The 27,370-nt window shown below is 37.1% G+C and overlaps 1 protein-coding gene across 1 annotated transcript in view; it reads right to left on the bottom strand.

Moving 5' to 3' along the window:
- FREM2 (FRAS1 related extracellular matrix 2) overlaps positions 1-27,370 on the bottom strand; it is a 224,324-nt gene that overhangs the window by 100,086 nt on the left and 96,868 nt on the right. The window contains 2 exon segments of the mRNA XM_049778470.1: positions 2,041-2,271; positions 9,423-9,569. Of these exon segments, the coding sequence (XP_049634427.1) occupies positions 2,041-2,271; positions 9,423-9,569 (378 nt within the window).

Below are 27,370 nucleotides of genomic sequence, written 5' to 3'. Positions count from 1 at the left end.
CTGATGGTGAACCATAATGCATTCATGCTATCATACCAGTCCTCATGCTCCAAGTTTCTTTGTTCAGAATCTTACTCATATATTGTATCTTAAATCTGACTCATAATTTATATCCCTCAATAGCCTTTGCAATATGCTGATAATCTAGTGAGTAAATAAGCTTTTTTAATTTTGTGAGCCTCTCTAGAAAATTAACTGAACCCAAGTATGCATTCTAGGAACATCTTATCTATAGCTAGTTGGTCAGAGTACAGGTAAAATATACAGTACAGTAACAGGTGACTTTAATTTTGGCATCTGAAATGGAGGGTGATCTCATGGGACTGCTTTCCTTTACCCACATGTCTGAGACTCCCTCTAAAGAGATAAGTGTTAGAATTTAGTTAAAACCTGGCTAGTGTTTGAGTGTTTCTTGGTGATAGTGAAAATCCTCTATATACTGGAATAGAGCATAGAATCATTTCTGTGACCTACTTCGCAGATCTAAGAGAGGGTGTAGGGTATTACACTGGGTTTACAGGCCCAACATAAATGGACTTAAGTGTCTATTTCTTAAGGTAAAATAGGATAATTTTATATATATATATATATATACATATATATATATATATCTCCTTGGATAAATAATCAAGAAGTGATTTCAAACTCTAATGAACCAGTTTATTTGTACTAAAACTGTCAGTGGCTTATTCCAAAGAGAAAACTTTATTATGCTAGCATTGACCCCAACTTAGGGCTAGAAGAAATTTAATTACTTATTCCTAGATAACACAGATAAAATTTAGTGTAATTAAATATTAATTGTACTTTGGGGAAAATTATAAGCATAAATGAATCTCCTATTTAACCAGAGGCAGAGAAGTTAAATAAACAATGTCAGAGCTCCAGTTCTCTTATGCTTTCTCTATAATTATGTTTAGTTAGTTTTTTAACCCATAGATTTATACACATGACCCAACTCCACCTCATGTACTCAGTAGATTGTGTCTTTTCAGATTATTCAAGTGTATTTTGATTGACAAATAATGTAGACCGACAGTTTAAAAGAAAGTGATGTCTTGCTTCTGACAGGATTTCAGCTTTAGAGGAGTCTCCACAAGTTTTGTATAAATGCCAGCCTTCAAAATGTAATCTCCTACCCCCACCTTCCCTGGCTGCAAGAAACAAGTCTCGACTAAAGAAATAGGCAGGGGAGAGAAGAGGTCAACTTAGGCACAAAAGCTTTGAGCTCCTTTTTACCAATCAGCCAAGGGTGTGCAGTGACAAGAAAATGTAATGTAAAAGAAATGAAGAGCAATGATTCATAGCACTGTTTAGCAAGGCTAGGAGGAGCATGGACAGATATTAAGTAACAAATGTGGAAGCATATGGCTAAATGAATAGTTTTTTTCTGATGAAAACATAAAGGCAACTTGAATAATTAATCATCATACAGAGAACACATTAGTTACAAATGGTCTCGTTCTTAAACAATTTTTAAAGGACAATTTAAAAGACTTTAAAAAGTAATGAATTAATTTTACAAAATAAGATGAGAAACACTGATATTAAAAAGATATAAATAAGAAAAAGAATATTTTCATAATCCTGTGCATATTTATAGTTCAATTTCACCAAAAAATTAACTTTGAGGGACTCACGAATGTGCTTTATTAGTAGAGCATCTTGTAGACTTAAAAACACAAGTTCCATCCTCTACACTACCCACATGACTTAGTGTTATGGTGGTAGCACCACCCCAGCACCACCATAATGTATGATCTCAATGCACCATGTCCAAAAGCATAAGCACTGAAAAGCACTACACTCCAGTGTGAACCTACAACAAACGACAACAGCAAAGGCAAAGAAAAAAGAATAAACAGAGACTATAACCTTTCTTTCATGCTTTTCCTTCCACCTGGATTTTCTGAATATTGATGAAGAAAGTTGAACCTATAAAAATCTATCTACCTCCATTGATAAAAATAAAAAATCTCCTACAAATTTGTCATAAATAGTCACTAGCAGTAACACCAATACATGAATGACAGGACTCACCATCTCCTGGGTCAATGATCTCCACTGTGGTTTCAGTGGGGAATTCTAAGGCGGCCAGAACAGGCTCTGAGAGCACCACCTGGAAGGTCTCTGATTGCTCATGTTCTCCGTCGCTCATTATCCGCACCCTCCAAGTGGCTCGAGTCTGGCCTGGGTTGAATTGGACTTGTTTCTGAGCTTTGCCCTTGAAGTCTTTGTCTTTTTCTGCTGTCCCATCTCTTGTGCCAATACCTTCACAGAAACATACAATATTCTTAGTTTCATTGTCGAGTGAACTATTGAAAATTTTTCTTTTCTTTTCTTTTTTTGTTTTGGGACCACACCCTATGACGCTCAAGGGTTACACCTGGCTATGTGCTCTGGCTCAGGGGACCATATGGGACCCGAGGATCGAACTAAATTCTGTCCTGGATTGGCTGCGTGCAAGGCCAACACCCTAATGCTGTGCTATTACTCCGACCCTGAAAAAATTTCTTATTGTTGATTTTTGTGTGTCAGTTTGCCCAGAAGTATAAGGATGCTCTTGCTTTGTTTCTAGGGGTAAATAACTGAGTACAGGTTCTGTGCTTATAGTTCTATGGCAAGAACAATTCAGTCTGTTGTACTTTTGCCCTGATGAGATGGTTTAGCTACACGTTCACTGAGTAGGCTACAATAGAAAAGGCCAAAGACACTCTTATTCATGTTGTACAATATTATTCTTGTGCAAGCTCATAAACTTGAAAAACTTCACATTTACTTTTCCATGTGTTACATGCATTTGTCATTAAAAGTTTTAGAAAACTAGCAGCCAATAAATGACAGTGAGCCAAATATTTCTTTAATAATGGGCTGTGATAATAGTCTCTAAATGACTAATAGAATTAGAAACAGAACTTAAATCAATATTTGTCAATCTATTATTGTCAGTATTTTTTCCTGGTAGAGCACCAGGATCCAATCAATGACCCTGGGGGAGCAGAATAGAAGATGAGATAAATCTGTAAGGTTCTTGCAAGCAGTTTATTTGGCTTACTCTTTAGAAAAGGTCACTCAAGGTCAATTTCAGGTGACAAAGAAAGTTTTGGCACCTAAAGGTCTTCACCATGACAATACCATGTTTTCAAATCATATAACATATTGTCTATAAAGCTATGAACATACTCTAATAAAATTATGACAATGCTTACAATGGTACATCATGAAGACTGACTTAAAAACTCTTAGCAAATAAAATTAATAGAACAACTTTCAAGTATATTTTTTTAAAATAATCTTTATTTGCAAGTATATCTCTTAAAGTACTGGCATTTTCAAAAAATTAGATATGAAATATTCTTAAAATATAAAATTTTTATTAGAGAAACAGTTTGAAAAGAATTTTTTGTTGTAACATTTCTCATGTAATTAAAAAGACACTTATTTTTAGAGTCAAATTTTTGTTTTTTAAGCTAAAAATAAAACAGGACAAAATAAGACTTATCCAGCCACACCTTCTCACTGTGGGACTTCCACAAGCAGAGAAGTTTCTGTATGCCAGGGATCAAAGTGGTCAAGAATATATGCCTTGTAATGCTCATATAGGTGGATTAGAATATTTATTTATCTGTTTATATCATTAAAAATTTCATCTTAAAGATTAAAATAAAGATTTCATTAGAAATCTGTCTTAGAGATGTCAGAAAAATAACAGATACCAAAATTGCCTTTTTAACATAGCAGCAAAGCATGATTTACTTAATGAAGAGAAAAAAGTTCCCCAAACCAGAAATTCTAGAGTTGTACCTGAATTGAAGATTTCCTGTTACTAATGAAAAATAAAGTATGTCAAAACCACACTGGCAGTGTTCAGAATTACTCTTGGCTCTGTGTTCAGGAATGATTGTTGGATGTGTCCGCACATTTTGAATCTACCACAATTGGCAGCTAATATGAAGATGAAAGGGACTTCAGTATATGTGTGGCCCATTCTCCCTTCTCTTCCCTAGTAAAGTGCCTCAAAATATAACCTGTTAGTCTCTGATACATAGTGGTAGCTTTATTATTTTGTTGATCAGCAATGCAATATTTTCTTGCCGATTCAGAAAGCAGTTATGAGACTGAAGATATAGTACAGTGAGTAAGATGTTTGTCTTGCACATGGCTGACCAGGATTAGAAGGATCCCTATTACCCTATATGGCCCCCTAAGCTTTCCAGGAGTGATCCTGAGCATCATTAGATGTAGCCCAGAAAACAAAAATTTTATTTTTAAAAAGGCAGTTATATACAAAAAGGGAATTGTAATATAATGAATGTCCAGTCCTTTTAGCTAATCATCCTTATTAACTGATAGTCAAATTATATAATATGGTTGAAAAAAAAATGTCTTAGAAGATTACAATTGTGGTTGCAAACTTCCCTATACATTTTCTGGTAAATTTTATAGAGCTTTCAAATTAGATCTAAATTTGAACAGAAAGCATCTTTGATTCATCAAATCACAAAGAATGGTCTTGTATTTTATAAGCAAGATAACTGTCTTAAATAGTTAATATGCTTCTCAAAAATAGACTAAATTAAGAAGGGCTGTTGATTTTTGAAAAACTAAAATAAATCCAAAATGGAATACTAATTTTGCAGCCAAAAATAAAGATTTCTTCATGAAAATTAGCATATGACCTATTCTGGGAACAGTCTTCTCTAATCTATTACTTCAGTGTGGTCTATGCAGAAGCAGCATGAACATTAAGTAACTGGTGAAAAATACAGAATTACATGCATCAGATGAGACTGAATCAAAATCAGTGTATTAAAACATGTCCAAGTAATGTGGATAGGTAAGCGGTAAGGCGTTTGCCTTGCATGAGGAAGGTCACTGGTTCAAATCCCGGCATCTTATATGGTCCCCCCGAGTCTTTCTGAGCATAGAGCCAGGAATAACCCCTGAGCATTGCCGGGTATGACCCCCCCCCCCGGCAAAACAAACAAACAAACAAACAAGTAATGTGGATAGACACACACCTAAATATTTCAGACGCTTTTTGAAGGGTGTGGGAGGGGTTAGGGCTATATCCAGGGATGTTCAGGGTTCTATGCTCAGAGTTCTCTCTTGGCTGAGGGACCATATGTAGTAACGGGGATCAAAGCAGAATAGTTCATATGCAAGATAGATGCCTTCCCTACTGTATTATCTCTCCATCTATACAGATACCCACCATAGATACTCTATTTTAATTAAGAGTGAAGCAGATTGTGAAGGCGACAGATTCATTCAAACCCAGTCTTCTTTTCTTTCTTTCCTGTTTTTTTTTTTTTAATTTTTTTGGGGCCACACCCTCTGGCACTCAGGGGTTACTCCTGGCCATGCACTCAGAAATCGCCCCTGGCTTGGGGAACAATATGGGACTCCTGGGGATCGAACCGCAGTCCGTCCTAGGTCAGCTGCATGCAAGGCAAACACCCTACAGATGCACTACCGCTCTGGCCCCAAGTCTTATTTTTTTTAATTCATTTATTTAGAGGGCTAAAGTTATTGTACAGAAGGTCAGGTGCCTGTCCTGAAAGCCGCCAGCCTGGAATATTCTATGAACTCAAGAGCCAGGAGAAAGCCTTCAGCAGGAGTGAGTATTGCCAAAAACAAACAAACACAAACTGCATTTACATGGATATAGGACTAATCAGTTGGGAAACCTTTTTTGTTGTAAATTGTATTACTGAAAATCAAAACTTTCAAATGGGATTTAAGTTCATGCTTCTTCTCCCTACCCAAAGAGAACAAATTAATTATTCAACAAAACATATTACTTTGATTTGCTGAGTTTAACAATAGCATTTTTTTTTGAAATGATAAAATAGCAGGGGGGTTAAGCAAGGAAGTTTTAAGGAGAGAACAACCTTCGTATTCTGCTTAAGCCACAAAGCAGCTCTGAGATCACAGGCCATTTTCTAATGGTTGTCCGTGAAGGGCCAAAAACACATTGCGCCTTTGAATTTAATAAATGTTTAATAGCAAATAGAAATAAGGTCTCTTACTTTAATACTTTGAGAAATGAAAATAGACAATTACCATTAAATTTATTAATTGTAATAATGATAATAAATAATCATCTCTGAGGAAATACAGACAAAAATTCTTTTATTTATTTATTTATTGGGGGGCTCAGACCAGGTGGTGCTCAGGGGTTACTCCTGGCTCTGTACTCAGAAATCACTACTGGCAGACCTGGGGGACCACATGTGATGCTGGGATTTGAACCAATGTCTGTTCAAATCATCTGTGTGCAAGGCAAATGCCTTACTCTCTGGCCCTAGACAAAAAGCCTATGTACATGTTTCATCTGTTGTCCCAAAGTAGAGCCTTCTTATAAAATTTTCTATAAGCTCATGTGACATAAAGTGAAGCAGCAGTTGCTTTAATTTTTATTTAAAAATGAGAGAAGTTTCAGGAATTGCCCACCAAATTATATTGGGTAATTTTGTAAGTGATAGGTACAAACGAAAATAACATTAATATGTAGTGAAAAAAGGAGGACATGATCTACAGTTTATATGACGTCCTTTCCATGGAAAGAGCCTAGTGGTGCCAAGACCCAGGAGTGCAGGCTCTGAACAGCTTCTACAGAATAAACACTGAATACCACTTATGCTTTTCACCTTCTGTTATAAAAGGAAAAAAAGGTCCTCCTCCATTTTTCTTGGTTAGTGAAAATAAATGCTATTAGAGGTCTTTTGTGAAACAAAGAGGGGCAGACCAAAAATCTTGGGTGGGAGGAGGGGGAAGGTACCTGTCATTCATGCTTTGCTAACTGCATTTGATTATGAAATGCTAGGTCTAACAATAATACAGAGCTAAAAGTCCATTATAAAATTGAATGATCAAAATTCTGGACTATAACATATACTACAAATTCTAAAAGTTCACAAATGAAAATAGAGGTCGCAAAGGAACAGTTCTACTAAACCCTGTCACTTTAGAATTTCCAGAGGCTAACCTTCACTTTAACCTGGCATCCATTATTTTAGTCTTTCCTGGAATCCTGCAGCTATGTGCAAAGACAAGTGTGGACCAAGAAGTCTTTCCATCTCCCTAACAAAATAAAAAGGTTTTAAAATATATTTTTGTATATATACTTTCCCATAGCTGCCAGGAGCCTATTTGTGAATGTGTAATTACTGATCAAGAAGGAAAATTCAGATAATATGATGATTAGGAGGGAAAATTCAGGTAATCTACAGTTAGATGAAAATTTTTTCTAAGAATTGCTAAGATGCTCTGTGTTTCTTAGTTGCTATTTGACCTGCTGGTCCCCTGACTTTATTTGTTATATTTTCGAATGTAAAAAAGTGTTGTTGCGGCTCATTTTTCCAAGAAAGTAAGACAGAATCAGATTTCCAATTTCCGTGTGTGTGTGTGTGTGTGTGTGTGTGTGTGTGTGTGTGTGTGTGTTTTGCAGGTACACCACCACTTTCTAGACTTTTGTTTTGTTTCATTTTGGGGCCACACACACTACAATGCTCCAGGGTTACTCCTGGCTCTATGCTCAGAAATTGCTCCTGGCAGGCTGGGATGCAGGTAATTGAATCAAAGTCCATCCCTGGTTGGCTGCATGCGAGGCTAATGCCCTACCTCTGTGCTATTGCTCCAGCCTCCAACCCCGGATTTATTTGTTTATTTTTTTTTGTTTGGGGGCTATACCCAGTAATGCTCAGGGCTTGAACCTGGCTCTCTACTCAAGGTTCACTTCTGCTGGGCTAGGGAGGAACCACATGAGGTGCCAGGGATTGAATCCAGGTCCAGGATCCAGCCAGGGATTAAACCCAAATTGGCCACTGTTAGGCAAGTGCCCTACCCACTCTGGTCTTAGACGTTTCTATATTTCTAAATTGATACTCTTTCTTCAGTGTACTTTCTTTTATCCCAGAGAAGCTACCAATTTAGATCTATCTATAAAATATATAGAACTAAAAATAATAATATAACTTGGAGTTTTACCTTTTTCTCTTTTTTCTTTTTTTTTGAGGGTTGAATCCCTCAACTTGACTAAATTTTATTTTTAAAAACTTTAGATGCATCATGAACTTCACTACATTTCACAAACAAAAGCCTTCAAATGCTCTGGTAGATAAAATTTCTCTCTCCTAAAAAATCCAAAAACTGAGGCTTGAGGATCACAAACTGTCTTACATAAAATCAGATGCCTTTGGTCCAGTTACATTTTTGCCACCAGGTTTATCTTTCTTCTTCTTTTATTTAATTAAAATATTTAATTGAATCACCATGATATAAAGTTACAAAGTTGTTCATAACTGAATTACAGTCATATAGTTCAACACACATCCTGTCACCAGTGCATATTTCCTGCCACCAATGTCCCTATTGTCCCCAATTTCCATCCTACCTTACCTCATCCTCCTAATGCCTCTATGGCTACCTGCCTCTCCTCCCCTCCCCTCCCTTCCCCTCCCCTCCCCTCCCCTCCCCTCCTCTCTCCTCCCCTTCCCTCCTCTCCTCTCCTCTCCTCTCCTCTACCCTCCTCTCCCCTCCCCTCCCCTCCCCTCCCCTCCCCTCCCCTCCCCTCTCCTCTCCTCTCTCTCCTTTTTTTTTCCTTTCCCTTTCAGAGATACTGTGCCCATCTTTTTTTTTTAGGAGTATCATGTATATCATTTTACCTTCTTTTGGAGTATATCAACATTTTCCATCGATATTTTGTACAAACTATACTACTATAAAAAGTGTCTGTTTTTCTCTATTTTTTGCTTACAAAAACAATGCATATACTCTAGAACTGAAGAAGAAAACAAACTATTTATTTTGACCATCAATTTTATTTTAAATGGTAGACTAGCAGACTTCCCAAAATAAATGATTAGTATCTAACACCCTACTGTAGGTTCTGAAAAAGTTACAACATAATAGTTGGTGTGATGTTAGGGCTTTTGAATCTTTTAGGAACCTCCTAAAGCATTCAAATGCAGCAAACTGCACACTACTTTCCAATATTTAATAAATCATCATTTTTTGTTTAACTAGTAATAACCTTCTAAATCATTTTACACTGATATTTCCATCAGTGTATCTTTATCTTATCAATAAACTGTCGATTTGTCTGAAACAATCTTAGACGTTCATGATTTGTAAACTTAGGAATGATTTCTGCAAATGACTTCACAATATGAGCAATAATATATCAGTAGATGTTTTGAGGAGGGATTTTTTTGTTACATATTTTTGATTTTTGCAGTCTTTGTCTCTACTGTTCTTAACTAAACCTTTGGCATGTTATTTTTGCAATTTTAGAACCTGTCTATTGTCAACATCTCCTTATGCTTAAAACTAGAGCTATAAACCAAACAGATTTATTAATTTCTTTCAAAAGATGAACTATTGCTGGAAAAAGGGGATTCTGAGAAAAAAGTACTTACTGATAAATGCAGTTTCTCCCAAGTACCCTCTACGCTTAAGAACAACATCTAGAAATTTGGCATCCTCGTTGATAAGATAATATTCCTTTTCAAAAGAGATCCATGCCCAATTCAAACGAAAATGCTGTTTTGTTAACTTGTTTCCACCTGAAAAACAAAAATATAAAGTCCATCTCGGTGTTTCTTTGAATGCACTTTAAAAAACTCTACTAAACTTTAAAGATGTTAACATTAAGAAATGCTATAGCTCTTTGGTTTGATATGCCAAAAATATATTGTTGTATATTGATATAATAATAAAGTTATTATATATAATTATACCAATTTAATTTTTAAGTAGGGGTAAAGGAGCTTATAGTAATTTAGAAAAGGTACAACTACAGAGGTACATCTACAAGAGCTAAAATCAAACATCCTAGTTGCAGGATGCCTCATTTGCCACAAGGTGCCGCCGAAGAGCAAGTATTTCCTTAGAGAAGGCTGCAAGGTTCACTTGAGATGTTAAAAATGCTCCCAACTCCACAAATACACTTTTCTGGCTCACTGAGCAACTGGGTGGAAGGCTTTAATTATAACCACTTAAGAAAAAACAAATATCCTTTCTCTGCCTCCCTTCCCCACTAGATTCCACTCCATTCCTTAGAGCAAACTGACAGTCTTTTCATTGATTCCTTTCTTCTCTGAAGATAAGGCTTTCTCCTCCCACCTTCTGCATTAAAATGGAGCTGGCTGCCTATCTGGAGAAAATGAGCCTTGTGTGTGAGATCTCTCTAATGTGAAAACTGCTAGGCCAGGAGAAAGAAAGGAGAAATGGTTATCAGCTGATCAGTCTGCAAGCATCCCTCACTTCCTTTGATCTAGACCAATTATTTCTAAGTAAGGTAAAGTTTATAAACAAAACCATCAGCAATTTCTCTTAAGTCTTTCCATAAAAGGATGATACACTCCCCAAGTAGTAAACAAAGCTTGAGGCAAACTTTAAGTCTAATTTCTTTTCTTTGGTGTTCACACAGAGCTTACACTAGCGACATGAAGAGGAAAATACAAAGGATTTAATAGACTGAGGGTAAAAGTCTGCACATGGAGAATCTATAGGGGATGAGTAAGACCAGAAAAATGTTTACTCTGGCTCAATAAAACTTTAGTGACTTGAAGTTATCAACTGGCATTTACTATTTTCATAAATTTTATTTTACTGAATTAGCTTTTGATAATCCCACTTATCATTTTTTAAAAAAAAATCTTTATTTAAGCATCATGTTTACCAACAGGTTTATAGTTGGGTTTTAGTTATAAAAAGAGCACTGGGGGCTGGCGAGGTGGCGCTAGAGGTAAGGTGTCTGCCTTGCAAGCACTAGCCAAGGAAGGATCGACCGCGGTTCAATCCCCCAGCTCCCATATGGTCCCCCCAAGCCAGGGGCAATTTCTGAGCGCTTAGCCAGGAATAACCCCTGAGCATCAAATGGGTGTGGCCCGAAAAACCAAAATAAATAAATAAATAAATAAATAAATAAATAAATAAATAAAATAAAAAGAGCACCCCTTGGGGCCAGTGCGATGGCAAAGGAGGTAGGGTGTTTGCCTTGCACTCTCTAACCTAGGATGGACCAAGGTTCGATCCCCTGGAGTTCCATATGGTCCCCCAAGCATGGGGCAATTTCTGAGCGCATAGCCAGGACTAACCCCTGAGCATCATCAGGTGTGACCCAAAACCAAAAAAATAAAAAAAATTAAAAAAATAAAAGAACACCCCCTTTCGTGCCCTGGGAGCCTTGATAGGCCCCCAGCCGTCCCCTCTTCTGCCCCCGGCCTCCAGGCCTTCCTGGGGTGGCAGTCCAGGCGGCCAGACAAGGTGGGTGTCGGGGGTCCCTCCTGGATGGGGTCCCAAGCTTTCCCCGCCCTTCCCCCAGCACTAGGCTGGGAAGGGCACAGGGTGGAGGGCGGGCAGATCCTGGCTTCCGGCTCTCTATCTATTCTTTCTTGAGCTAGAGGCTAGCTCTAGCCTGCATGGGGTTTGGGGAGACACCATGTGGAAGGCCTTCTCCCTAACTTGGGTGCACAGGGAGCCTTGATAGGCCCCCAGCCATCCCCACTTCTGCCCCCAGACTCCAGGCCTTCCTGGGGTGGCAGCCCAGGCGGCCAGAAATGGTGGGTCCTAACTTGGGGTGTGCTGCGATTTGCTCGGTTGCACTAAGTTTGTCACTGGCAATTTCTGACCAGTCTACATGTTGAAAATAGCGGGGGTGGGGGTGGGATCACTGCATGTATTAAGAGTATTCCCTATCCTTACATTATGTTTTGCGTATCCAGAATGTCCATTTTGTATTCTGCCCTTTCCCACACCCCTACATAGCTCATTTTTACTCCTTAACTCTCTCACCCCCACAAACATCACTAACCCACATTATTCTTTTTAACTTCAGTACTGCACAATCCTAATCACGGACCAAAGCTGTGCATTATGTGTAACAACCTCCAACTATTTCAAATGACGTGAAATGGACACGTATTTCTTTTGAATATTTTATGTGTTTTTTCTCTGACAGCTATAAGTCTTACTAAATATTCTCTTATACAGTGACAATTCTAACCACTTTTTATCTTCTCTTTATGAGCGTTTAATAAGGAATTTTGATGAAAGAGTCCCCCAGTTTAATGCTTTTGAATGAACCATGTCATGGGGATTGTTGGACTTGTTCTTATGGCCCCATATGCGCCAATAACACCACGTGGCATTGTTCCTTTTTTGCATAGGCACATTAAAATTGGAAAATACTATACATACAAATAAGATCTTATCTAATAGAGATTGGAACACACAAATTTTGTAGTGCAAAGGGACCTTACACCCTGAACATTGACCTAACAACCTGGCACAGGCCTCAGAAGAATGGGCATTGTCCATTCACCCCTGAACCAGGGAAGCCATCCACGAAACATCCAAGTTTGTCTATAACATCTCCTGGAAGCAATCCTCTACCATGGAAGACCCTACCACTGCTCAGACTTAGACCTGCTCAAAAGAGACTTCCCTTAACACTGAGAAGACTTAACAACAACAACGACCTGTTTACAGGACAGGGCTCTCTGCATTATCCTTTAATTGTGAGGTGAAATGAGAGGATGCTCCACATCCTGAGTTCAATGTAGGATATGCAGATTCCAGAATCTTTAATACAGAAACATGATACCAACAACAGAGACTGTGTGAAAAATAAAAGTGTGTTAGAACTACAGAGAATGTCTTGGATTGGACGACCTAGCTTGCCTGGAACCTAGAGTTGGTCTTATACCAGGAAACTTCAGGGGTAGGGTCTCTTTGTATTTAGGCCAAGGTTATTCCTTTCCATGCCCCTCATATTTTGGTGGGCCTATGCAAACAACAATTGCCACTCTAACACCGTTTTACTGTGCTCCTTTGACTCTAATCCTTTAAAAAAAAACCCACTTAAACTTTTGAGGTTAACTTAAACATTAGTTAACTATGCATGTACATAGAAATGTAAAAAAAATTCTATGCCTCTAATGTTTAAGGAGTTACATAAGTTTTATGGCTTTAGATTGCCTTGTGTGCTGCTTAGAAATATTATAATGCATTACAATCTGGGAACTTGAGGGACAAAGTAATTGTATATGGATTCTGTTTTATTTATCTTAATGTTCTTTGGCTGAAAGTTCAAAGTTAAGATATCAGCAAGGGGACTTCTTCTGAGAATTATGTTATGGGTGATTGTCCTTCCACTGTAACTTTACTTTGTCCTCTTTCTCTGCATCTTTGTTCTCATAATTAAAAATAAAAAAGAATAAGGGGCCGGAGAGATAGCATGGAGATAAGGCGTTTGCCTTTCATGCAGAAGGTCATCGGTTCGAATCCTGGCATCCCATATGGTCCCCTGTGCCTGCCCAGGAGCAATTTCTGAGCATGGAGCCAGGAGTAACCCCTGAGCACTGCAGGGTGTGACCCAAAAACCACAAAAAAAAAAAGAATAAGAAATAAATTTTTAAATGAAGTATGTAATAATTTTGTACTGAGTTTCCAAAAAAAAATCTCTTGATTTTTGGCATTACCACATGCCAAGAAAGAAAGGCATTAAACTTGTTAAATGTAAAGCAAAACAAAACAAAACAAAAAGAACACCTCCTTTCACCAGTGAGTGCAAAATCTCCACCACCAATGCCCCTAACTCCCTCTCCCCCAACTCCTGCTTTTATTTGAGATGGGCATTCTAGTTCTCTCACTCACTACCATTGTCATAATAGTTGTTAGTGTAGTTATTTCTCTAACTGAACTCATCACTCTTTGTGGTAAACTTCATATATATAGTGAACCTTCTAGCTCTCCTCTCTATTGTCTCTGTGCATTATTACAATAATGTCTTTTATTTTTCTAAAAAACCATAGATGAGTGAGAATATTCTGTGTCTATGTCTCTCTCTGACTTATTTCACTCAGCATAATTGTTTCTATATCCATCCATGGAAAGGAAATTTTCACTACTTCATTATTTCTGACAGCTGCATAGTATTCCATTGTGTATATATACCACAGTTCACTTTAACCCCTGCAATATCTCTTTGCCATACTACCCTACCCCATAGATGTTTTTATCATTGGATCTTGCCAGTCCTTTTATGAAAGAAGTAAAAATAAAATTGTAAGGATGTATTGTTTGCAAAATTTCTATAATTCATTCCAAACTGAAAATCACTTTATTTTAGTACAACAAATCAACAAAACATTATTTCATTGAATAGCCAAATCTTTGTATAATAAATATTTAAAAAGTAAAAGCAAGTCTCTGAAGTTATCAGTATAAAATAAGACAGTAAAATAAGAGTTGCTTGCTGTCTTATACTGATGGGATGGCTGTCTTTGAAATATTTTTAGTTAGTTTTAACAGTATGAATTAAAACAGGTTGAATATAGGTAGACACATCTTGTTCTTTTAAACTTATGCCCAGCATTTATAGGACACTGGCTGCTACTCTGGAGAGGAGATGCCAGTGGCTACGGGCTCCTTAGATCTCTGTTCCAACATCCAGTTTACTTCCTCTCTGTTGTCTGACCTGATCACTCTTCTCTCATCTGGAGCATCAATGGAAGCTGATATGAATGAAAGTCTGTGTCTAGGGAGTGAAACACAGGGCAGACCAAAAGTGCCTGCAGTACAGGGGTTAGCTAGAAATCATCACCCATCAAATGCCAGTTTATTCCCCCTTTCATACTGTATAGGCTCAAAACTGCCGGTTACACCCTTTGTCAGACCCCAGGGTTCTGCAATCCACTTGTGTTCAGCTCTCCTTGGTTTCTTTTCTGTATCTGTTGCACCCACAAAGTTCAACTTTCTTTTCAGATTTCCAATTGCATTCTGAAGTAGCCTGTCTTAATCCAGTGCTCTCTGCTCTGTTCATCTGTGGCCCAGCTAATAGTCTGCCTGACTCCTGGATTGCCACCTCATTCTTCTTATAACCACTGGCCTTTTGCCTAAAAATGACAATAACCCCCCATGGATCTTTCATTCACATTCCTCAAAAGCTCCCTTTCTCCACCTCCTTCCCCAGTGTCCCGCAGGGACTTCTCCCTATCATCTCTTTGTGCTGTTTCAGCCATTCACTTCTTGATGGTTTTGTAAAGTCTACACTTTAATGGAGATCCTCTCCTATTTAATTGCACTTATTTACTAATGGTTCTATTTTCTGTCAGAGATGGAGAAGTGCCATTTGTTCCTGACCTCTTACCCCCAAAATTTAGTCTTACTGCCAATTAAAAGTGTTCTTCCTTACTCTGTTTATGTTCCACTGTTTGAAACATCACTTCTACAAGGTAATAGGTTAGAAATCATAGTTAGCATGTATCAGTTTTTTTCATAGACAAAACATCTCATCTATCACATAAAAGTATTTATGACATGCTTCTCATTTATTTTGTGGCTCCAGAAAGCCCCAGATTTTAATGGCAAGTCTTTTGCCACATCTGTTGGTTTTAGTCCTAACTCCCATAGCTTCACATCCCATCTCTTCTTGAAGCAAAATATCCACTGATATATAACATCCCTCTGTTTTCGTTTTTGTTTGTTTTGGATCATACCCGGTGGCACTCAGGGATTACTCCTGGCTCTGTGCTCAGAAGCCACCCCTGTCAGTCTTGGGGGACATATGGGATGCCGGGAATCTATCCCAGTTCCATCCCAGGTTGGCCATGTGCAAGGCAAACACCTTATCTCTGTGCTATCATTCCAGGCCCACATCCTTCTGTTTTCTGAACATGGTGGGTATTTTGCTCTACCATGTTTTCTGCCCAGAATATCCTTAGTTTTACTGCTCTGAACAGCAGGTCTTATTTAGGTCTAACACACCTGCCTACAGCTCAGGAAACGGTGTAGCAGGCAGTGTGTATTCCAATATCTTCAATCTGAGTAACTCTAATAATTATCATTATACATATATTTAATTCTTTATATTTACCATAAAAATTAACTGCCTAAACTCCTCAGGATAGAAAATTTATGAGAAAATTCATGCTTCCAGTCTTGAACTCCAGATCAAGTCCTGGCACATGAAGACTTTTGACTTATATACCCTGAAGCAAGAAATCTATGAAATAAGTATAATTCCTTTTCTCTAAAATAATTTTGGTGATTTTTAAAATAACTTTTTAAAAATAATGTTTTTCAGCATATACAAACAAAGCACATACATTAGTTTTGACTTATCATTAATAGCCTTAAAACCATACACTTGCTTTTGTGGTTATAAAATTATATTTAACAGCTTGTGTACACTAATTCTGTTTCTTACCTCATCTCCAAGAATAAGAGAACACTCAACATAGAGCTTTTCTGTTTCTCTAAATTTTGACCATCTTTAGTTAATTTAAGATTTGTTTATTTTTAATATAATATTTCAAAAATAATTTCTTTTTTTTGTTTTTGTTTTTGGGTCACACCTGGTGGCACTCAGGAGTTACTCTTGGCTCTGCACTCTAAAGTAGCTCCTGGCAGGTTAGGGGGCCATATGGGATGCTGGGTTTCAAACAGTGGTTCATCCTGTGCTGGCCACGTGCAAGGCAAAGTCCTTACCACTGTGCTATTGTTCCAGCCCCCCAAAAAGGAAATAATTTCTATAAATAACATGTTTTGTGAATAATTAATGAGACATTTTCTTGACACTCTGTATAAAACAATGAACTCTAATTTCTCTCATCTCTTTACTCTGATTCATTTTTCTCCAGAGTGCTTTCCACAGTCTCCTTATACTAGTATTATGTCAATAATATAGGTAAATATTTTTCTCTTTACATTCTTTCTTCCTTTTACAGGAGATCATTCCAGGCTGAGTTGGGGGACAATATTGGGTGCCAGGGATTGAACTCAGGTAGGATTCATGCAAGGTGAGTATCCTACCCACTGTACTATCCCTTTAGCCCTCATCTCCCCTGCTTTTTTTTTTTGTAGCACAATATGTAGGAGAGCAGGGAGCTGATTTTAATTATTTTGTAGATTTACCAAATAAATAGCTAGTGAATCTAGAACTTATAACAGACACAAATGAGAATATGCTTACTAAGCACACTGTGAATTGTCTTGGTTGAAGGGAATTCAGTAGTGTTTCCTTTATTGCATAATATAAATATCCTCTACAAATATAACATATCACTGCATACTGAAACTTTTGAAAGTCATTATTTTTAACAATGGCCTTTCTCTAGCATCTTGCTTACTACAGTTTATTCTTGAATGCGACGTGAAAACTTTTGGTGTTTGAATACTGGCATTTGTGTTAATGGAAAGGGGAAAAGTTTTGGTGACTAATGTTCTATGAAATTCTTCACATTCTAATAGAGATTATTTCCAAGTAGTATAGTAAATGGCTTTAGAGAGAACTAAGTTCCTCTCTACATGCAAATCTGTCAAGGTTATTTTCCAGCTGGTGCTTACATTATGGAAAGATGGAGGTACTAGGCTACTAATTCAGTCAGGGCCTTTTTCTAGAGACAAGCTTAACAGGTCTGTCAGGATGTTATATGACTACCAATTCAATTTTTATTTGAAATGAAAATCATGAACAATACGAAGAAACCTAGCTTTATTAGATATCTGGAAAATTATTTAAGCATTCACTTTAAATTTATTTATATTTACCATCCCTGATGATACTCAGAACTTTCTCCTGGCTCTGCACTTAGGAATTATGCCTGGTGGGCTTGAGGGACCTTATGGGATGTCTGAGATAGAGCACAGGTCAGCTGTGTGCAAGGCAAGTGCCCTACTTGCTACAACATTGCTTCAGCCCTTACTCTTAAATTTTTAAGTAGATATTTGCTAAAGAATATGAAGATAATTGTACAAATTCTAACTCTGAATATAAATATTACCAAACTCCTAAATTTACCGTATTTCCCGGCATATAAAACAACCCCCTAATTTTGCAGTTAAGACAAAGGTTTAGGCCTATATTCGCTGTATCAGACAGAACGTTCCTGTGCTGCAACTGTATGTACCACAGTGAGCCAATCACAACAAGCAAAGGTTCAAAGGTTCTACTGTAATACACTTCCTCTCTGACTCTGGCCAATCTGAGCAGGCTTTTTACAGTGTAGATTCGGGTCCAGAACATTGTCTAATTTGCATGCATAAATAACTTGCTTGGATTAGCTGAGTTAGAGAGGTGGTCTGAGCAGCCTTGCAGTGATTGGTGCAGGATTAAGTTGGAAAATTTGTTTTGTGGCAATATTCAGACAATTTTCATTTAGCGGCATATTGAAACAATTTTCAGGATATACTCGGCATATAAGATGACCCCATATTTTCGGTTGACTTTTTTTTGTTTCAAAAGTCATCTTATATGTCGGAAAATATGGTATATATATAATTCTTTTGCACTGCAGAATTTGGGAACTTTTTGGTACACTAATTATAAGCAGGCAGTGATGTGGGGATTTGATAAATTAAGTTTTATGTTAGTTTATATAACTTCATCATTAAAACTATTACATGCTAGTTATCAATGAAAATGCATATTATATTATTCATTACAAGTTATGTAAATATTCTAAAATTTCGACTTATGGGGATAATAAATGCTTTTATTTTTCAATAGTAAAAGCTAGAGCTTAATGTTGAAATTTTACTTGAAGTTAATATAACTTCAAAACCTGCCAGCTGAACTTCAATAGGATTCTTTCTTTACCTTTTTAAAATAGCTTCTGTCATCTTGGATGACTAGCCCAAGGAGTTCATCTCAGTGTCTCATTAGAAATAAATTTGTATCATAAATCCAAGTAACAGGTGCCTGACAGCAGATAACCACACTCCCAAATGCTTTGTCCCTAAAACCTGACTGTAAAGTCATTAACATTTAGATGAAAAGACCTTTTTCTGAACTTTTCCAGCTGGTCTTTTAGGCTTCTTCATTTTCTTTTTCAATAGAAGCACAACAGCATTTTCCTCAGAATAACAAAGAATCAGAGCCTTCAATTAGCACTCCCTATGAACGCTGGGATTTCTCTAAAGACAAAGACTACTGCTGTAGTATTAAACTAGTATTGATACCACCTCGACTTGTGCTTGCGAAAGGATCTTTCTGGGTGCCTGTTTAGCTTTGGAAACACATTTCTTTTCCTTTATAGAAGAGTTAGTTTAGACCAATTAATAATTTAAAACAATGTTCATTGTGTAGGTGTAATTCATTTTCTTTATCCAATTATCTGTTCTGGGGCACTTGGGTTGTTTACAGATTCTAACTATTGTGAATAGTGCTGTAATGAATGTAAGAGTGCATTTTGTTTTTGGTCTCTAGGGTATATTCCAAGGAACAGTAGTTTTGGGTCATATAAGAGTTCAATTTCTCATTTGTTTTTTTTTTGTTTGTTTTTGTTTTTTTGGGTCACACCTGGCAGTGCTCAGGGGTTACTCCTGGTTCTACGCTCAGAAATCACTCCTGGAAGGCTTGGGGGACCATATGGGATGCTGGGCTTCAAACCACCGTCCTTCTGCATGCAAGGCAAATGCCCTACCTCCATGCTATCTCTCTGGCCCTCTTTTTCTTTTTGTGACCCATAAAAACAAACAAACAAACAAAACAAAACAAAACAAAACAAAACAAAAACAAAATAATGGGTTACATTATTTTGAGGACTCTTTAAATGCTATGTAGAATTTTTTACTTATATTTGTCAGTATAAACTAGTCTCTGTCAAAGACATGGTGGCAACAAATAGCTAAGTGTCTAATTTGAATTGGACAGCAGCTTTAAACATGTAACATATGTTAATTTTTAATTTCAAGATCAAATGAATTTTTGGAACACTGAAAATGCTTATGTATTTATTGAATAAATAAACTATATGAACATAAGGAGAGCATAAATGACATGCCACACATAACATAATTTCTTTAACATCAAAATGAGTATATATATAATAATATATTTATTTAAACACCTTGATTACAAACATGATTGTGATTAGGTTTCAGTCAAGTAAAGAACACCCCCCTTTACCAGTTCAACATTCCCACCACCAATGTCCCAAATCTCCCTCCACCCCATCCTACCCCCACCTGTACTCTAGACAGGCTTTCCAGGTCCCTCATTCATTCACATGGTTATGATAGTTCTCAGTGTAGTTATTTCTCTAACTGTACTCATCACTCTTTGTGGTGAGCTTCATGAAGAAAGCTGGAAGTTCCAGCCCTCCTCTCTTTGTCTCTGAGGATTGTAGCAAAATGTCTATTATTTTTCTTAAAACCCATAGATGAGTGTTTGTTTTGTTTAGAGGAAATTTCATATTGTTTTTCAAAAAGGCTGAATCAGTCTACATTCCCACCAGCAGTGAATGAAAGTCCCTTTCTCCCTGCATCTGTGACAGCACTGGCTGTTCTTATTCATTTTTATGTACAGTGTGAGATGAAAGGAAAAATGAAGTCATGAAATTTGGTTATACATGGATGGATATAGAGATTATTATGCTGAGTGAAATGAAACAGAGAAAGAGGGATAGACATAGAACAATACACTCATTTGTGGGATATAAGAAAAAATAAAAGATAGTATGGTAATAATATCTAGAGAATAGAGATGAGAACCAAAAGGACTAGTTCATGGCAGGAAGCTTGTGACAAAGAGCCTTGCAGTTGGGGTAAAGAAACCCTATGACAATTATACCCCTGTACTTAAGTTAAGTGCCCATTCATTAACAACAGTGCAAACCACAGTATCAAAAAGGGAAAATAAAGGGTGGGGGGAGAGAGGGAGAGAGAGACAGATACAGAAACAGAGTGCCAGAGAGAGAGAGAGAGAGAAAGTGAAATATATGTCAGAGGCAAGCAAGGGCGAGGAGAAGAAATATGGGGACACTGGTGATAGGAAACTCACTGATGGGAGGTGTACAATGTTTGACTGAAATTCAACTATGAACAATTTTTAACCATGGTGCTCAAATAGATTATTATTTTAAAAAAATGCTAAGATCTTTCACCTTGCTAAATTCCACTTGTCCTGAATAATGTTAAGCCTGAAAACCAAACTCTAAGTCAAATTTGACTATTTAAAAAAGTTAGATGTCGTTTTTTTGTATTTAATTTGGTTTGGGAGACAAACCAGGCGATGTTCAGAGGTTACTCCTGGTTCTACATCCAAGAATTACTCTGGTAGGATTGGGGGTGGACATATAGAATGGTGGGATCAAACCTGGATCAACTGTGTGCAAGACAAACACCTTACCCAGTTTACTATTGCTGTGTCCCAGTGTGATTTGAAAAAAAATTAAGTTAATCACCATTACATACACAGTTACAAAGTTGTTCATAATTGAGTTTCAGTCATACAATGTCCAACACCATCCCTATACCAGTGCACATTTTCCACCACTAATGTCCCCAGTTTCCTCTCCTACCTGCCTCTATGGCAAACATTTTTCTTTTATCTTCGTTTTTTTTTTAGGCATACTTGATTTGCAAAATTGTTACTAAAGTGGTTTTATGTATATCACTTTACCTCCTTTCAGCACCCAGTTCTTGTCCTGTACAGTATCAGTTCCAACTATCATTGTGATCCCTTTTCAGCCCTAACTACACTTCCCATTTGTGGCAAACTTTCTACCATGGACTGGTCTTCCTGCTCCTCATCTCTATTGTCTTTGGAAATTATTACCATACTAATGATTTTTTTCATATCTCACATATCTCACTTTTTAAAATAGTGGAGCTGTGATATAATTTAGGTGGGAAGGCACATAGCTGGAATGTATAAGATCCTGATTTGACCTGGAGACCATCTGATTTGACCTGATTTGACCTGGAGACAATAAAAATAAAATAAATATTTTTAAATTAAATTAGAAAAATTAAGAGCAATATTATCTAATTTACCAGGAAAATGCAGTAATATTTTTATGCAATCTTAATCTCCCAGAGGCTAAGACTAGCATTCATCAACCATACAACTACCATGAACACCAGAACTATCAAACACTATAATGATTCCAAATTAAAATAAAGGATTTATATTTCATGAATAGTTCTATGCTAGGATGATCTTCTAGATGTAACTTTGCTTAGAAACTTTGCAGAAGAGAATCTCCTGGCACTGTTTTTTTTTTTTCAGTAGACATCAAAAATCACTGGCTGCAAGCCTAATACAACTTGGCTCTTAAACCTCTCCCAAGAGCTAACATTGAACTCCAAGTGATGGCACACCAAGTCCAGAGATAACGCTGCTTAGAAAGTAGAGATTGCCAAATGCTAGGAGAGAGGCACTGATAATGAGCTGTGGGAGTTCCAAAGAGTGAGAGGATTACTTTAACCTGAGGTGATCAAAGGAAAATGCATGGAAGAGATAGTGTTTAAATGAAACCTTAAGTACAGGCTGGTATTTGGACATTCAGAGAAAGGGAGGATGGCATTTCTAGAAGATTTAGTATAAGTACAAGATAAGAAATCAGGTAAAAAAGTAACTTCAAAGAATTCATCTTGATAGTTCAGAATATCTGCTAAATATCTCTTAATTTACCTATGGAATGGTTGGATTTTAAAGAAAAAGACTGGGATTAAGGTAACTACAACATGCTTGGGTAGGGGTGTAGGAAATGTGTTGATTCTGCCACCACTCAGATACCAGGAATGAATCTAGTATGACCCTAGTATGATCAATGGAGTTTTGTGGAACTGGCAGTCAGTTTCATATAAATTGTAAAAGAATATTATTTTATTTCTAAAGGGGTGATCACACCCAGCTGTGCTCAGATATTATTTCTGTCTCTGTGCTCAGGGTGTACACCTGATGGGGCTTGAGGACCATATATCATCCTAGAACTTGAACCCAGGTTTTGCTGCATACAAGACAAGTGGCTTCCTTGCAGCTCCATCAGTCTGGTGCCTATCAGTGGATTTCAAAATTTTATTGACTACATGTTAATTACAAATGAGCATTTTAATTCAGTAGTAAGGTCTTTTAAAATGTTGACAATATAACTTTTGATAATAATCTATACATATGCATCCCCTCTCCATGCTGGGTACTTTCTGACCAAGTACATGGCACAAGGCTCATGGTCACCATATATAGATGAAATATATATACATGTATATATATACATGAATCATATATATAATATAATAATATATAATGATATAATATAAGTCATATATGTATATGTTTAAAGAAGTGCAGAGCAGAAGTAGTGTGACTGAGACCCAGAGGTAAAGAGAAATAGTGTATGTTAAACTTCATTAAATACACATACTCAGTGGTGGTCTTTTGAAATATTCTCAGAAAAGGCAGTATAAATATATGCTTCATAATCAACGTATCAGGAGTTTAGATACTGTGGAGTTTAGACTGTCATATGAATCACTCAGAATTGACCAGCTATAGTTTCCTCTCTATTCTTTCAAAGCTCTAAAAGAAAAGAAGTCAGGTGATGTGGACATAGACATCCAATGACAAATAACCCTTCTTCACTTTTAAAGATTATTATTACCCAAGTGAAGAAAATGTAGATTTGTTTGTTAGTATTATTATTGGATTCTGTATAGTTGCACATGACTGGGTTTCATCTCATGCTGTCAAGGAATTTCATTCTTATTCATGTATGCTACCAGAGGTTGATGTAGAGTCAATCTTCATTATTCCATTCCCCATTTGCAAATGTGTCTCCCTAATTTTATTTGCAGCCTAAAATCAATGCTCACTGTACTTTCATGATGATTGACAGACATTTTTAAAGTTGTCGTGGAATGTTTGCATCATGCTTTGTCTCTTGTTTCAGCTCTCATACTATGAACAAATATTCTTCACGTGGCCAATGCAGTGCTTTATTTTCCACATTTCACGATTGTGAAATATGAAATCACATTTGTTAATGATATGATTCATTAAGGTCTCCCCTAAGCACAGTGCTAAAATATGTATTATTGTTCATAAGCATAAGAATACTGTGGCATGTCTTAATGAAAAGAGTATTAATAAGCTTGTTCAAATAAGATACAGTGCTGTTGGCCATGCATTCATTGTTAATGAAGCATTATTATATAGCAAATAAAGTGTTTTTAAACAAAAACACATATAAAACAAAGTTACATACAGATTGTTTACTAAAATGTGGAGCAAAATGTGAGGAACTGTAGTTTCCCTAAGAGTGATCATTCATGATCCATAATTTTTACAGCAAACAAGAATTAATTATATTTTCTCCATACAAGTCACAGTGAGTTAGTCTTTTTGGGCAATACAAAATGAAGCAGCAGAAGTCGGAAAGTGTCTTGTCTCTACAAGGCTGTATCTCCCTTTCATCAGATCTATTTCTGGTACACATCCAGCCATGTGACCAGAATGGAAGCCTCCTATCATTCTCAGTTGGGCATCACAAGAGTCTCTCCCACATCTGTCCTCCTAGCCTGTTAATACAGGGCTTAGAGAAATTGATGCGACTCTTCGGTATCTGTCAAAAAGTTAGAATATACAAGGAGACCCTATATAGGATAATTTTTAACCTATATGAAAACAGCATGCAAAAGGTGAATTCTGATGTTCAGTAACGTCTAATCCTGCTAGAGAAACTTAACCTTCCATTCTGACTGTTGTATATATCTGGTCAATGCTGGTCAGAGAGGCAAGCTTGAGCCTGCAAAAACTCCATTTCTCTTGGTATACTTCCCCCAACCCAGCAACTTTGCTAAGAAGGAGTAGGGGAGGGGAGAGAAGGGATAAAAAAAAGAATGTGTTTATTTTCAGTCTCTGTAACAAAAAGGGGAGAACCAAGAGTTTATAATCTAACCCAGCCAGAGCTTAAAAGTATTTCCTTAATCAAACCTGATTTAACTGTGTAAAATCTTGCTTTCTTAATTAGATGTTTCAATCCAGTGAATGAATGCTTTCCCAGTGGAATGCACACCCAGGTTAAGGAATTCAGGTGTACATCTAAAGAGGACAAAGGACAAAGCAAACATAATTGCAAGGCGAAGTCTAGTTTCCAACATGCCCATGTTGCAGTGATCACACACAGGCTAAATTAAAAGCAAACTTCGTCATCTTCTGCTGTAAAATGAGTGGCTATGAAGTATTTCTGAAAATTAATCTGTGAAAGTGCCCTTTTAATAATAAGTTGGTGAACAGTACACACACCAAGTATTTTAGAGCAGAATTAATCTCAGATCACATCTCTCCTCACTGCTCCAAGATCCAGAAAGATGGTGATTTAAAGATGACAGAAGTGAATGAAATAGGAAAGGTTTTCCACATTTTAGCCTAGTGGTCTTTCCATTTCACAGGGTGTGAACTCAAATACTGTTAAGAGTTGTTCTTAATAATGTGATCATTAAACTTGGGTGTTGAAATGTAAATAAATTATAAAACGTATTAACAAAATTTGCGGGGGGCTGTCTTAATACTTTCTCTTCAAAGAAGCAAGAAATAATTGTCTATCTTCCATTAACCAAAAAAAGCAGAAGGGCCTGATTTTTCATAGCAACAATAACTGCTTTTATCAGATGGCAAATTAAATTTGTCGAAGAGTGTCCAAGCCCTCCCCTGCCTTTAGGGAAAGGAAAAAACACACAAAACAAAACACCTGGTGTAGCATGACTTTATGCATGCAATGCCGGGAGCCAGGTATAAATTTATGAGATCTCTAACAACACATTCTTAAAATAAACTTAATAGCCTTTGGCTCTCTGTTCAAACCAGAGCCTAATTCCTTTTGTGGCGCCAGACATCTCCCCTCACCCCTAGGAGACTATGGTGGGGAAGGAAAGCATGAGTCCCTGTAGCACTCACAGCCACTGGTTAGCACTCTTTAGTTAATTCCTAGTGAACTAGGGTGGTTTTCTAATTCTTACTTGCATACCATGACTGCACACATTACCATAGAGCACAGCCACTACAATTAACCAGGATTACAGCTCAAACTATATTTTGGATTAGCTTTTAAAATTATACTCTATCTGCATATAGATAACAAGGAGGGGAGAAGAAGCAAGCCCTAGAAATGGCCTTGATCTGACTGTTATAAACAGAAACCTTTAAAGTCACTTGTTTCCTTTATTACCAAAATGTTAATGTGATGTCTATCTGGGATAGAAAAATTAAGGCATATAGCAGTACAAAAGCTATCCTATGAACTGAAACACAGTGAATGAATTTTGACAGAGAGCCACAGAATATTACAGCTACACTGTATCAGGGGTCTCAAACTCAATTTACCTGTGGGCCACAGGAGGCAAAGTCGGGGTGATCCTTGAGTGCAAAGTCAGTAGTAAGCCTTGAACATTGGGAGGTGTGACCCAAACTAAAACAAAACAAAACAAAAAAAGATTCCTCTAGGGCAAAGCCACAAAATGTTGTACGGAGGGCCGCAAACGACCCGCAGGCCGCGAGTTTGAGAGCCCTGCGTGTAAGTAGTATTAGATGTTAGATGTTAGATGTTTCATGTTTGTTTTGAAACTTGTGTTGGTAACAGTATTCTTAAGCATGTCTGTCCTCAGCACCAAAGTTAAAAACTTGCAAGTTTTAGATTTATGGACTTGAAATTACAAAGAAACACAAGGGATCACATCTAGTGACCAAAACAACTCCATCATTGATGCCAGATTTGGAAGGAAGGAGAGGAAGGAGGCAAAAAGAAAAGGGTGGGTGTGGAGAGGGTGTAGACTTCTGGCAATATTGCATTCTTCTTTCACATTTTCTTTTCATTTATTTCCAGTTAGGTTTATAAAAATGGGTTGTATTTAACATGTATATTATTCATTATTGCTTCGATCCCCAAATTATGCCTGAGTTCCAAATATAGCCTTCCTTGGTAATTTTGTCACAAAAGCCATTCTTTTACACTCAATAACGGAAAAAAATACTCAGTAAATATAAAGACAAATTGGTACAGTCTTAGAACTCTAGACCATGTAGGGAAATAATTTTAAGAGTTTAGACAACACAGAGTAATGGGCCTGAACACTGAGAAGCGGGAAGCTATGAAGCCTAAAGATAGTTTCCTAATGGTCCTTTTTGAAAAATTTAGGTTCTGTTAAGGAAGGTATACCAAAGACTTCTGCTCATTGTAAAAAAAAATGTAAGAAAATGTGATGAGTATTTAAAAGTGCCTGTGAAACACATTTTTATAAACAAAAATTACCAAGGAAAAATATTTTTATAAGCAGAAGCCATTATTATTAGCAATGATACAGCACTATAGTAGTTTTTTGGGGGGAAGGCAGAGGAAGGTTTTTGGGTCATACCTGTAAGAGTTTGGGGCTACTAAGGGCTCTTTGCTCAAGTTGCTTCCAGCAGTGTGTATGGGACTATGTGGTCCCTGGAATCAAATGCAAGTTGGCCACATGCTAGGCAAACACCTTAAACCCTTACTATCTCTTGAGCTTTCTAGAAATATTTACATTCTTAAGGAAAATGTTATACTTTGCAGCAACTCAGTCCTGTGAGCTCAACTCACACCCAAATCCC

Source organism: Suncus etruscus, chromosome 8 (assembly GCF_024139225.1).
Source record: "Suncus etruscus isolate mSunEtr1 chromosome 8, mSunEtr1.pri.cur, whole genome shotgun sequence".
Taxonomy (NCBI): domain Eukaryota; kingdom Metazoa; phylum Chordata; class Mammalia; order Eulipotyphla; family Soricidae; genus Suncus; species Suncus etruscus.
The sequence above is the reverse complement of the archived record's forward strand: the minus strand, read 5'-3'. Positions and strand labels throughout refer to the sequence as shown.